Source organism: Sphaerodactylus townsendi, linkage group LG09, assembly GCF_021028975.2.
Source record: "Sphaerodactylus townsendi isolate TG3544 linkage group LG09, MPM_Stown_v2.3, whole genome shotgun sequence".
NCBI lineage: Eukaryota > Metazoa > Chordata > Lepidosauria > Squamata > Sphaerodactylidae > Sphaerodactylus > Sphaerodactylus townsendi.
This window is the reverse complement of record NC_059433.1, coordinates 14,832,133-14,846,421: the sequence shown is the minus strand read 5'-3', so window position 1 is coordinate 14,846,421 and position 14,289 is coordinate 14,832,133. Positions and strand designations below refer to the sequence as shown.

The window sequence follows — 14,289 nt, the reverse complement described above, 5'->3', positions numbered from 1 at the left end:
GTTTCTCTGTGCACATTGCTTATGCTTTGGAAAGCGTATGTTCAATTTTTAATATGCACATACATCAATGCCAAAATCATAAGGGATAAGACAGCCCATAAATCATCCACTGAGGAGATTTTATGACTACAGGGGTCAACACAATGAAGCAAACTAGTTTCTTGTAACAATCTCAGAATACACACACTAATTTAGAAAGTTTGCCTGACTTATGTATATTCTATGTAAAGCTAGTTGAATAACCCAAAACAAACCCCACCCCCTCTCTCCCATTACAACTGTCTCCGAAAGGTAGTTTGTAATGGATTTAGAGCTTTGTCACCAGTTTAGGATTAAAAAAAAAAAGAACTAATGCTACTACTCACCAACGTTCTCCTCAGAGAGCCGTAGGATTTCCTGGAATTGTGGTTTTACCTAAAAATGGAATACAAGACACTACTTCAAATCTGATGCTGGTTTTAAGCCATCAATGGTGTTTTGGGGAGGTTTATATCAAGTACAGTGCTTAAGATGTCCTTTGTAGTACAACTCTGAAGTCAGGATGAATTTAAAAACAGACGGGAAACAAAGAAAGATATAACACACTTTGGAGAGCGCTTTCTGGTCTTTAATATGAAGTGTCCGTAGAAATGGATTTCTCTTTGAAAGAAACTTGTGATGTTTAATCATCTTTTAAAGATACCAATTATTTGTGCCAATGAAGCAAAAAAAAAATTGCAGGCGTATTTTTTGCTCCATTTCCACATAAACAGAAAAATCTTGATACAGCAAAGATTCCTTTCCAATTACAATCCTATAGCTGAACATCTTAAAAAATCCTAGCATTCTATTTATTTGCCTTATATCGACACAATGTATCGACATAATGCCTTATTAAGCATTCTTCCATTTTTGTAATCTGGTCCAGATATGGATGTATTTACCTTAACTGGTTAATTAAATACAAGACTTTAAAATCAGCTTGGCTGATGCTGTGATTTCTCAATCTCACAGCTGAGGAAAGGAATCCAGTGACTCTGGTAGTAACAACTTAAAATCAGCTGGTGGATGGATCACCATTCAATTGTCAGATAAAGTGCTATATATGTTTGCGAGAGGACAAATTAAAATTTCCTGAATGCTTCCATAAAAGTGAAGGACAACGTTTATTTTTGTATGGGATATGGTTCAATCTTCCCTGAAGGAGTGCGTTTACCTTTGTATTTGTGAAGATTTTTCCAAACGTTCTGCAGAACCGCCAGAAGAACCTCGAGAATTCATGCACGCAGGCTGTGGAGGCCACATTAATTTTGCCAACTATTTCTATGAGCTGCGGCAACCTGAAAGAAACAAGCTGCATCAGATTATTTGTTTTAAATCACTGCTTGGATGGGTTTCCAAATACTGTATCCAAACATTCGCACATCTTGCTTGTATAACGTGTTACTTTAGGTCTTCTGGAACAATACATTTAATAGTGCTAATATACAAGGGCCATGGCCTGAATAGCTCCAGGCGAGCCTGATCTCATCAAGATCTCAAAAACTAAGCAGAGTTGGCCCTACCATGTGTTTGGCTAGGCGACCTCCAAAGAATACCAGGGTGGTGATGGGGAGGCAGAAATGGCAAAATGCCTCTTTTCTCGAAAACCTCACCAGGGGTTGCCGTAAGTTAGCCGAGACTTGACGGCAAACCCCACCCCCATGCCCCAAAAAACAAACACCAGTAAAACATTTGCAGTTCATGCTTCTCTAGATAACAAATTACAATTACTCAGGGTTTGAGATAGAAGAGTAGAAGAAGAGTTTGGATTTATATCCCCCCTTTCTCTCCTGCAGGAGACTCAAAGGGCCTTACAATCTCCTTGCCCTTCCCCCTCACAACAAACACCCTGTGAGTGGGTGGGGCTGAGAGAGCTCTGAGAAGCTGTGACTAGCCCAAGGTCACCCAGCTGGCTTGTGTGGGAGTGTACAGGCTAATCTGAATCCCCCAGATAAGCCTCCACAGCTCAGGCAGCAGAGCTGGGAATCAAACCCGGTTCCTCCAGATTCTTAACCTCCTACACCACTGCTGCTCCTGAGAAGCAGGAGATACTGAGAAGCGATGTTTTTGTCTAAAGATTACATTCAATATTCTCCAAGGTAACACTACTGGGCTATTCACCACCACCATTCAAAGCCAAAGTTATGCAGTCAGTTCTGATTGTCTAAAACAGGGGTGTCCAACTCTAGTGGCCCAGATGTTCATGGACTACGATTCCCATCAGCTCCTCTAAGCATGCCCAATTGGCTATGCTGGCAGGGGCTGATGGGAATCGTAGTCCGTGAACATCTGAGGTGCTAGAGTTGGACCCCTCTGGTCTAAAAAAATAGCACCCAGCATTACTGTTTTTGCAAAGAAAGACAGAATGAGAAAAAAGAGCTTCCAACACTTTGTGATCGTTCAGAGGAATTAAGTGAAGCACACAAGAACTCACAGCTGATTAACAACCCACAGCAAGGTATCCCAGCCTGTGGTACCCTCATGCTCCAGCTGGTAATCATAAAGCAGCAACAGAACGGCCAGTTGTTCACGGCTTCCGATGATGGTGGCCACATCCTGAAGAGGTGACACAGGCCTTGGGAATCTCGTCACTGGAAGCGGACAATAAACAATTGTGACCTAAGGTTAAAAATCCCATTTTTTTTTCCAGTGACCCATTAACTATTAAGAAAACAATTCACACTAATAACTGAGGCTGCCTGTTCCATCTTTTTATTTTGGTTGGCCCTGATCCACTGATAACATCGCGGGCCCTACCTATCTCCTCCCTTCCTTGGCCTTGGTTCAGGCGCCTGTTTTAAACAATTTTGTTTTAAACTACTTCTGCTGTTCAATTTATTGCTGCCTAAGCTTTTAAGGGATTTTAGTTTTTATGTTGTCGATTTGCTGTTCGTTGGAACAGCCGTGTTGTGAGCCGCCTGGAGCCCTTCGGGGATGAGGCGGCCTATAAGTTTAATAAATAAATAAAGATTTTCACCTAATGAAGTACCCCCCAAACTGCTACAGCCTACCCAAAGTTATTTTAATCAATGTTACAGGACGACGATTTAAGCAGATTGAGCCTGAGAGATTTGAAGAACATTAAACTGGCTTAAATCCTTGTCTTGTGGTTGAGAACTGACTCACACGTAGCTTGCTCATTCCTTGGGGACTCTGAAAAACTACGTAGAGAATGACTTAAATTATAATATTTATTCTGGTGGTTGCTACTTAATATTAATATTTATAATATTTATAATATTTATAATAATCATAACATTAATAACTTTAATAATTAAATGAAAATATTTTTAGAATGAATGTATTTTTATCACACATTGTATATAATCACCCACATAAGAATAGTCACTTTTAACGGTAGTTATTAAGATATTGGTTTGTAGTGCTACACTTATTTAATTAGCCAAATATGTCTAGAATCTTCAAAAAAATGTGCAATGATTGTAAAAACAATATGTATAGACTTTCGATATTTATAAAAATATTGATTGGATTTTAGGAAATATATAGCTATAATTGAAAGGATTTTGGAAAGCATTATTGCAGCACATATGCACTGAAGAAGAGTCGCGAAAACGCTATCGAGGCGCGCGTGCGTTTTGCCGATTATTGGTACTGCCTTTCGTTCTCATTATTTTCTGAACGCTGAGACTTTGGACTCGTTGCCTTCACAAGCCACACGGTGAAAAGAACTGGCGGCGGACACTTTTGCTCCATTCCAACGTTCCTTGGCGGTGTGGTGAGCTCATCATTGCTTCACCATACATAGACTTGATGCGAATTCTCCATTTAATGAGACGTCCCGTTATATCCGGCTGATATAGATGAATGTCCTTAACTTACCTGTATATCTGTATGTTGTAAAGTTATAAGGATATTATAGTTGTGACTTAGAATATAGCTATCACGAATTTATTTGCACTATTCCTTGCATTGGGCTGTTATTCTTGGGTTTTTGCCAAACCTGTAGCTTTCCATTGACTCTGAAAAACACCCTGAGGAACAGAGCTGGTGGTCTGCCCTTCTGCTAGAGAACGTTTGCCATGGGTTGCGAGGCAGTTAAACACACACCATCCTCGCTGATGCTCCCTCAGGCCCACCTTAATTGAAGAACATGTATGTTGCTATCCCAGGAGAAGGTACTGCGATGCCTGTGACCATCACTGACAGAGCAGCAATGGCCTCTGCCTGTGTGTTTTTACGTTTGGCCTATCGTGTGGCCAAATTGAGCTATGCTAGAGATAAGAGTTCCACTCATGTTGATGCTCAGAGGACGTGTTCTCTGCTTGTGTAACCCCCATGACCAGAATGGGTTGACCCAGTAAGGGGTGGAGACTCAAAGCAGCAAGAGGCTGCAGCAGACCTCATGTAGTTGGAGGAGACAAGGCTACCAGACTCGGACCTTGGTTGTATAAGCCCTTAACACCTTGTTAAGGGTTTCTTTTTGTGGTTGTAATGGGTGAGAGTTCTCCTGGAAACCTTCATCATGTTGAAGCCTGTTCATCAAGCCCTTGGAGTCTTCAGGAGCCAACCCACTTGCAAAGAAGAATTGGACTTGGCAGTATCAGTAGACTGTAAATATAAGGACTTGAAATTGCAACCTGAACAGGACCTTGAAATGTGATGTTAAATGTTGATGTTATATGTTATTTGTTAAGAAAGTAAACCATTTTGTTTTTAAAAATTGTTGCAAACTCATTCCAAGTACTGCCCCACAGAACCCACAGATAGAGATTACACTTGCCCTGGGTCTTCCATTGATGGATATTCTTTCTTCCTATTGGGATTCTCTCGTTAAAGTTACGTGGAACCTTCACACACTCAAGATTTAATTGCCCCTTTCCAATAGTTTTTTTGGGTCGTCTGCTAAGGATTCCTTTTTCAGACAGGTTATGTCCCTGCCCCTTTCAGTCAGTGGACTCCATGGTGCATATTCTTTTGGAATTCCCCAATGTGTCCCAACTTACGCTAAAATGGATTGTGCCCTGTTTTAATAGATGGTCTACATTTTCTCAAGCAACTTTACAGCAAAAGGTTCAATTTCTCTTGGAGGACTCTGACCTTCAACGTACTTATTTTGTTACACATTTTTTAGAGGCTGCAGAGAAGAGTCAAAGGGAGGGGTTGAAGGTATGGGTCTTATTTAAGCGTCACAGTTTAATTGTCCAAGGCTTCGGTCTAAGAACAGGGGATTTGAAAATGGAATGAAATGGTTTGGGCTATCAAAATGAAGCTGATGATGGAGACAGAAAAGAAGGTCACAGATTAAGTGTCAATAAATTTCTCCATTGATAACATAAGAACATGAGAAGAAGCCAGCTGGATCAGACCAGAGTCCATCTAGTCCAGCTCTCTGCTACTCGCAGTGGCCCTCCAGGTGCCTTTGGGAGCTCACATGCAGGAGGTGAAAGCAATGGCCTTCTGCGGCTGTTGCTCCCGAGCACCTGGTCTGTTAAGGCATTTGCAATAACAATATTCCATTAGTTATCAGATGAGCTCAACTGGGTTCAATTCCCCACGTGTCGCCTGCTGGGTGACTCTGGGCCTGTCACAGTTCTCTCAGAACTCTCTCAGCATCAGGCTTGAGCCTGATGGTTGGGGGTGGGCGGGCATTTGCAAGGGAATTGTAAAGCTTTCTTCTCTGCAGGTGACCGGCTATGGCGCTCCCACTGTCTGCGGCCTTGGAGCCAGAAACAGCAACCCCTTATCAAGTGTGAATGTTCCCAGCTCCTTCATGCTTTGTTCTTGGGATAGAAGGAACTATTTGGTTGCAGGGGGGGTGTGGAGCCTTGGGGGATATAGGCAAGTGTTTTGTGTGGGATCTTCAGAATTGTCTTTGCTGATGTTTACCCATCGCTTCGAAATAAAGACTTTAGAGCAAATCTACAGTTTCTATTATTTTCGGACCGGGGGTCTGACACTCAGCCCACACAGAGGCAGGCAATAGCAAACTACCTCCGCATTTAAGCATAAGCATTTTTATTGTCATTGTGCACGCACAACGAAATTTACAGCAGCATTCCTCGATGCACACAATTTCAGACTCATACCCCACCCTCACTTTCCCCTTCCTCCACCCATCCCTACACAGCCCCAAACACATCAACACGAAGCCGCGGAGTTTAGCATAGCCACAGCTCTAGAGTAGAAGCTGTCTCTAAGCCTCTTCATCCTAGTTTTGAAAGACCTGTATCGTCTGCCGGATGGTAACAGTTCAAAAAGAGAGTGTGCTGGATGAGACGGGTCTCTCAAAATATTTTTGGGCTTTCTTTAGGCTTCGGGAATTATAGAGTTCTTCCAAGGAGGGGAGAGGGCAGCCGATAATCCTCTGAGCAGTAGTGATCACCCTTTGGAGCGCCTTCCTATCTGCCACTGTGCAACTGGAGAACCATACACAGATGCAGTAGGTGAAGACACTCAAATACAAATACAAATACAATACCTTTAATGGCATATAAAAAGTGGTAAAATGCAAATTATGTTAAAACCAATTGACTAAAATTTACACAAAGGTTTCACCCTTGATCCAAGTGCCTTTGTTAAAAACCTGGCAACTGATTCAGTAGTGTTGGGATGATGGTCACTAAGCAAGTATGAAACTATTTCCTTGTCTGATCTCACTCGAAATTTCTTCAAGATACCTTTTCGAGAAAGAAGCAACCGAGCATTAGACTGCCAAATCTTTTACAATGAAGGAGCACGTGTTCAAGTTGTTTCGGGTAGGCCCGCCAAGCAGGAACAAGTCCTGTTCTCCTGTGGGATGCCATGATATCTGCCTCTTGTTTGGGCAGTCGGTAGCACATTAAGCCGAGCAAGCATAAAATATCTGCGGAGATGTGGATTGATTAAATTACTCAGATATTTAGCCATATAAAACCCGAGCAATGGTGGTGAAATGCCATAAAATGTGGGAGAACAAGTTCTGCAGGCTCCAGCTGTGAGAAGCTGCCCTTCAATGTCAAGAGGTTCACGTTGTTCTTCAAAACTCCGGAAGCCCGTCTTTTCGGTCCATCAGCAGGAGTTGGTCAAAAAAGATACACCTATGTTGTTTATTTGATTGATAATTTTGGTGTGCCAGGTGGAGTGGAAGTGGTCAGCTTAACAGGAGGATATGTCAGACTGCCCGGAGGGCTCTAAAATGAAGCTGCCCGAAGCCAGTATTTAAACAAAGAAAGCCAAACCCGTGAAAAAATCGCCTTGGCTCCGGTTTCCTAAACTAAAGAACTTGAGTAGCATTGCACTGGAGTTAGAGGAAGACCCAATAAACGCAGCGCAACTTAATTTAAAACAAAGATTGAACACTCTCTAATTTCTCACAGCGGTTTTTGCTCCCCAGATTGAGCCTCCGTAAAAGTAATTGTGGCAGTAGTTTTAACTGAAAAACTTCCATTAAGCGGCAGGTGAAAAAATTGACCGCTACTCTGGTGTGAAAAAATCTGGATATTGCCAACACTTTGGTTTTACTTGTATTGAGGAGTCTGGTGGATATGAGAGAGGTCCAGGATTGAAAGGAATGGTGGAAGGTGATTCCTAAATATCTAGTATGAATGGGACCTGTTCAATCAATGTAGTACTGTTTATTTTCCACGTGCTGAAGTTTTTTTTGAATTCAAAAAATCAGCACTTTGGATTTAGTTGTAATTAATCGACAGGGCACTGTGTTTGTGCAGTAACGCCCAGCAAAGCGCTTGAGAAGTAGTCTTTGCAGGCCCACCTTGGACTCGGTGAGACAGTAACACAGTGTCGCTTCTGCATAGAGCCAGTGCACATGTGGGTCTTTGTCCCAAAATGGGTCGCGTGACTTTCAGTCTAGAGATAAATGAGGAGCAAGGTCATTTAAATAAAAGATTGAACAGGAGAGGAGCAAGAATACAACCCACTGCTTTGACTCCCTTTGGTATTTAGAAAACTATAAGGTGAAGTTAAGTAGCCAGCACGATCAATAAATCTAACTTGGACAGGTAGTTGAGGAATACAACTGGCTAATAAGAAACAGTAATCTCTGGTCTATTCCCAACGCTTGTCAATTTTTCCCACAGCTGATTCCTGGGGATAGAAGTCAAATCGCATTTCAGATCTAGGAAAGCCGCTAGGTGCGAGTTTCTACTCTCACCCTTTGGGGTGGCAATATTTCTCCCATGCCAAATGATTTAAAAAAACCAGACAATGGTCAAGGGTGGATTTACCTGTGGCATATCCTATCTGTTCCGGCCTAGCACTGAAGAGGACCAGGCAGTGAGACGAATCGCATCATAAGGTACCGTATGCAAAGCTTACTGTAGCCACTGAAAGCAAGCTTATCGAGGCGATAGTTAGATGGATTTGATGGATCACACCTTTTATGTAGAGGTACAATGATTAAGCTTCCAGTCCAATACTTAGGGATACAGCCCACTGCTATTAATTTTGGTAAATTAAGGGTAGCCAAAATAGGGGCCCAGAACTCCGGGGAATCTTCTAAAGAGTTCAGGTGGCAGGCCATCAGGGCCTGGCGCTTTCCGCTTGTTTTAGGTTAGATATACAGGGTGACCACCTCATCGCGAGCTGACAGGAGGCCATTCTGGTAAATGCTTTGGCTGCTCCAGTTGCACATGGAATAATCCAAAAAGTTCTGGATTGCAGAAAATGGCATATGTAAAATGTGTCCTCCATGCTTCCACTGAAATCTGAGAACTGATGGTTGTATAGGGCTCACCCAAGGCACTTGCTTGAGATTCAATTATGCGCCAAAAGCTTTTTGCTGTCCCTGGAGTTAAAGAGCTTGATGGAGATTGTTCCAAATCTTTGTAAAGATGTAATTTCTTTTTTGGTCTTTAAAAAGATCATGATAGGACTTTCTAGCCATGCGAGGTAATTTCTTTTGATACGGTGACACATCTTTCCTCCTAAGTTCACAATGGCGGTATGAAATAACTTCCGGAGTTGGGACTTGCTGCTCATACATTCTCCGTCAAAACCAGGTGGAAGGATTCACTGAATGTGAAAAGTTTATGATGTGATTGGATTACTGGAACCCTGGAGTGGTTAGATAGGAAACCAGTTCATTATAGATTTGACAACCGACCTCCTCTGCTGTCCTTTGCAGCAGTTAACTGTTGAAGAAAGTTAGCCATCCGATCATCAGAAATAATAGAATGAGCTGACGCTTAGTTCAGTTTCTTTAAGCGGCCCAGCTTAAGCCGGGGCATAACAGGGAAGACCCTTCTTCCTGGAGGCTGATTTGCTTCGAAGGGATTTGTTTTATTAGTCTAAGAAGAAGGGGAGAGTGCTCCTCGCCTTCGTTCGAGGAGCCATAATTGCAAAGCGGTCCAATGTGGTTTGTTAGTTCGAGGCGATATTATTACATTAATCGATCACACTCACTCCACGCAGCAGATCTAAACGTGAACTTTCCAGGAAGTAATCAAAGGGAGGAAGACCATTTAAAATTACTCCTATTTGCTGATAGAGCAAAGGAATCTATCAAATGGGGAGCTGCTTGATTTATGGTGTGATCAGCTTGGACAACCTGGCATTGAGATATGGTGTCAGATTGAATGTCATCCAAATTTAAGCCACATCTTTGACTTAGGGCTGAATCATTTTCTCCAATCCTGGTGCGTTTAAGATCACCAGCAATGACGAATGGTGTCAGAGTGATGTTGCTGCTCAGCGAAAGTATGTATTGGATGGAATCGCGTGACCAGTTCTCTCTACAAGAATGCTTGCCCTCTTCTATGCGGGTGGCAAAATAAACATTTACTAGTAAAAATTTCAGATTAGAGCTGCTTGAAATCAATAGGGGCTTGGGCCAAAGGCGGAGCACGAAGTTTAGTGCTACTGCATTGGATTTCATGCTGAGAGAGACTAGGATACAAGTTACCTGCTCTCATCCTCCCTCTGGCTTTTAACCTGAATGCTGGAATTGAGAAGGGAGGCATAACCTGCAAGATGAATGTTGCTACTGGTCCAGGTCTCTTTGTAATGAGATAATATTAAAACTGGCTAGAAATTTCATTAAATCAGAATCAACCTGTAATGTGGCGGCACCACACCTGATATGTTCCAAGGAAAGTATCGATAGTGTAGGACATTTCTGGCGTCAGGCTGTAACCGCCCAGTGGTGTGTGATCTGTGACTGAGGGTACTGTACACATCCATTAGATGAAATTCTGTTAACAATAGAGTTCATGTCTGGAGTGTGTGACTGAAATGGGTACTCTTGGAAATTGTTCCGTGTTTTGAGAAGTTGAGCCGTTATTTGGGATGATGTCATAGTGGTGGACTTGAGCTGCTGATTTAATGAAGTTTCTTTGACCAAGTGCAGCAGGTGCAGAGGAGGCTGGAAATACTCAAGCTGGATCTTTCTTTGAAGAAGGCCAATAGAAAGATCAATGCGAAAATCCCTCTCATGTGTTCTTTTCCTTCATTGATCGTGGATTAGAGTGTTCGATTAGAGGGGACTCTTGGAACCTAATACATATTAGGGTCTGCATCTGTCTCCATTGTGAAGTTATAGTGTCCGAGGTGGTACCTGGACTAGGATCGAAATAGGAACATAGTTGCAATTCTTCCAGTTCGGCTGCCCAAGATTTTCTTCTCCTAAGCTACTGTGAAGCTCTCTGTAATTGAGTACTCTTTTCTGAACGCATGAATCAATATCTATTTCTTGATTCAGTGGTTTTAAAGGGGCTTTTGAGATTTTCTTCTGTTTAATGGTTTGGTATTGTATTGGCTGTTGATGGGATGGAGAGATCTAGAAGTTGTGAGTGAGGAGCTGGAGTCTATCTGGGGTTTGTCTAATAATTTCCACCACTCTGCACTTAGTTGGATGAGGATTCACTGCCTGAGTTCTTGTGTGGACGTTGATGACTCCTCGGCCATCCCTCAATAAAGAGTCTTTAGACAGTTCCATTCTGTCAGGATGGGAGTTAATCTCTATCTAAATCGGGCTCCTTTCCAGTGTTCTTCTTGCTTGAGAGTCTCTGAGTAGAGTACAGGGATGAGAAAGCTCTAGGAGTTCCTTAAGAGAGATTACTTTATTAAATGGACTTCTTGTTGCTAGAGATGTCCACCAGTTTATTGATTTTGGTGTTGTAAAAAAGCCCTGGTTTACCCAGAGATGTCATAGCTTTTAGCAAAAAAAAGCTTTGTGCTTTATAGAAGATAGGAAGGGGTGTCCAGGGGGACTCAAAAGCTTAGTACCAATCTTGTATATTTATTTCGATATGGAAGTCTTTTAAAGGATTTCAGAGTGGAGTCTTCTTTTGAAGTTGACAGTTGAGGAGTTTACTAAGGGATATAATGATCCTGTGAAAGAGTTGACCACCCACCATTGTTAAGAGCAGGGGAGTCCCCTATATCAACCGACACTTGGTGGTGCAAAAGGCAGCACTAGAGTATGGTGGAGAGGAATTTATCTAGCTTAAAAAATAAATGAGATTAGAATAATGAGTATTTAGAGTTATATAAAGTGGGTGAATCAGGATAGTTGGAAGTCCCTGGATTGTTCTGAGATGGAAGAGGCAAGAGAACCCACTCCCTCTCACTCAAAGAAGCAAGGCAACCAAGCAATTTCTCGAAGGTCTTGGAAATAAGAAAAGCCTCCTTTGAAAATGTAAATCTGTTAAGTACCTTACTTCTGAGCTTGGCATAATGATAAGGGCTCATGATGGTTAAACTACAGAGGAACTCCTGCTGCTGGTGTAAGCATTCGGATTTGATTACAGCAAGTGGGAGTAAGGGGTGAAGGATAAGCACTTTCCTCTCTTCATGTAGGCTATTATTCGCTACTACATTCATTAGCAAAGACTCTTCATGTGAAAAGGAGCTCGGCCAGGAGCAGCAAAAGTTTCCGAAACAGAGGTTTCCAAAACCTCAAAACCTATTTTGAAAGCTTAAGTTCATTACGATGAGATTGCTGGAGAGTAATTGGTGAGTAAAAATCATCTATTTTACTCTTTGTTTAGGAAGGTTTTGGTCTCGAGGTATTAGAGCTCCAGATTTGACCCGTGGCGTTTCCTCAAGGTCATCTCCTTCGTTTAGGCAATTAAAAAATGGCAGTCAGCCAAATAGTTTTTTCCAGGGAGGAGAAGCGAAACAAACGCAGGAGAAAGCTGCTGCGACCCAGCTGCTTGTATTAAAACAGAAGTAAGTTAAAATTTAGAGCTCACAGACTCTGCAAGCTCATTCCAACTTGGAGGAATTCAAAACATTTGGAGCAACTTATTCAAGCTTGATGGGATTATTATGAGAGACGGCAGAAGGTTAAAAATATGATAAAAGTTAATAAATATTTGGTAAAAGTTAATAAATATTTGGTAAAAGTTAATAAATATTTGATAAAAGACTTGCGGAGAAGGTAAAAGAGTGCTTCGTGAAGACACTCTCTATAGCACAGCGGTAAAAGGACACCAGGAGTTTTCCATTCAGTTGTTGTTTCCTTAAAAGTCTCAGGAAGTCTCATTTCACTTGCCTTGAAAACTCTATGGGGCCGCCGTAAGTCAACTGTGACATGCCGGCACTTTCCACTGCCACGTTACTCTAACCTACCTAGAACACTGGCTATAATGTCACTTAACGTTTATTACAAAAAATACCTGTGGCCAGTTTCTTAATAAATATTCCCTGGGGTAAAAAAGAAGCGTGTACCTTCTATCTGTGGGACTTCGCCCTGAAGCTTTGCTTTGCTGGTGAAAGGCGCATTCTGTAGCACCAGAGCAAAAAGTGAAGGAATCAACGACTGCAAAGCCGAGAGGTACATGTGAAGCTTGTGTTCATCCAGCCCGTGCTCTCCTTCCTGAAAAGACAAAGCAGGAGAAGCTCAGGCTTTGCTCTCTCGCTACCACCAGAGTCCCTTCACCTCCTAGAATCTAGTGGAGAAACACTGGAAACGAGACACAGCAGAGAGATAAACTACAAAGAAAACAGTGTTGAAGCTGGGATTTTGGAGGCAGCTGTCTTCTACGCTAACTCAACCACTGATCAGAAAACCATCGATCCACTTTTTACTCCTTTCTAAAAGTCCTTTTCAATGAGATTGCACTGGGCGCAGCCCAGATACAATTAAACATTTCTAAGTCTCATTTATTACTAAATCAGAAAATGTAAGTGTGCAAGCTAATCTTTGGGCACTTTTGCACATGCAGAATGCACTTTCAATGCAAGTTGCAGCTGGATTTTACTGTGCGGAATAGCAAAATCCACTCGCAAACAATATTGAAAGTGTATTATTCTGCATGTGCGAAAGTGCCCATTCTCAATGAATCTTGAAAGTGTCTGGACGACATCCATTGTCATTACTGTGTCTATGACAGTCTCCAGCCCCTTCCTCTGAAATCTGGGATTGGCTCTTAATCTTGGCAACGACTGGTTACTGAGGAGTACAGATCGCTTACATTCGCTACAGAAATGTATCTTAAATTTCAATGTAAAGTTTTGAAAATAAAAATGAGCTAGAAATGTGGTCTACATTTGGACTCGCCCTGCAACCTTCTCAATAGTCACAAAACAATTTGAGGCTCAGTACAAGGGGCAAGCTGGAATTCCGTGCGCACACCCAACGATTTCATCATAGCTAGTAGAAGGCGATAAACATGTCCAAGAGGAATTGAATGACCAAGTTCCAGTTAATTTAGAGGCTTCAGATGAATTTTCTTAGATGAATACATGTTTATGCAAAGGCACCAAATGCAGCTGTTACCTTATTTATTTATTTATTTATATTTATTTATTATTGCATTTTTATACCGCCCTCCCCCGGAGGGCTCATTTTTAAAAGGCATACACAAAATACCCTGCACAAGATAATGCAGAGTGTAAGACTCTACTAACAGTACCAGTAAGTAGTAAATACACCCCAAAATCAGAAGGTCTATATGAATTACAATATGCTTGCTCATTGCAGATGTATTGTCAAATGTCTGAAAGACTGAGACACTACTTACCCTGAGTAGTTTTTCAATTTTACTAAGCAATACAGGTATAAGATGAGACTGCAAATTTCCCAGTTCAGTGGTCCAGGCAGCATAGGCAGGTAAGAACACCTGGTGAGTTGCACTAACTACTCGCTCCGATGGATCACCCAAAGCTGAGAGTAGAAGTTCAAAACCCTGGTAGCAGAGAAGGGGGCTCCTTTAGCAACATTCAGTTACATGGCTTATGTTTACTAGGCATTCCCCCAATAAGCAAAAATACTGGGTATTTGCAGGTAGGGAGTTTCCTAATAGTTATCCTTAGATACTTAATAGCTCAAAAGAGAGCCAACGTGGTATAGTGGTAAAGAGTGGT

The 14,289-nt window shown here is 41.9% G+C and overlaps 1 protein-coding gene across 5 annotated transcripts in view; it reads right to left on the bottom strand.

Annotated features, from left to right (window-relative positions):
- Nucleotides 1–14,289, bottom strand: part of RELCH (RAB11 binding and LisH domain, coiled-coil and HEAT repeat containing) — an 86,050-nt gene that overhangs the window by 25,360 nt on the left and 46,401 nt on the right. For all 5 annotated transcript variants that reach the window (XM_048508034.1, XM_048508036.1, XM_048508037.1 and 2 more), the window contains 5 exons: nucleotides 13,947–14,111; nucleotides 12,652–12,799; nucleotides 2,456–2,612; nucleotides 1,196–1,319; nucleotides 366–414 (listed from right to left, as the gene is read on the bottom strand). In XM_048508034.1, coding sequence (XP_048363991.1) covers nucleotides 366–414; nucleotides 1,196–1,319; nucleotides 2,456–2,612; nucleotides 12,652–12,799; nucleotides 13,947–14,111 — 643 coding nt within the window. The remainder of the gene's footprint in view (nucleotides 1–365; nucleotides 415–1,195; nucleotides 1,320–2,455; nucleotides 2,613–12,651; nucleotides 12,800–13,946; nucleotides 14,112–14,289) is intronic.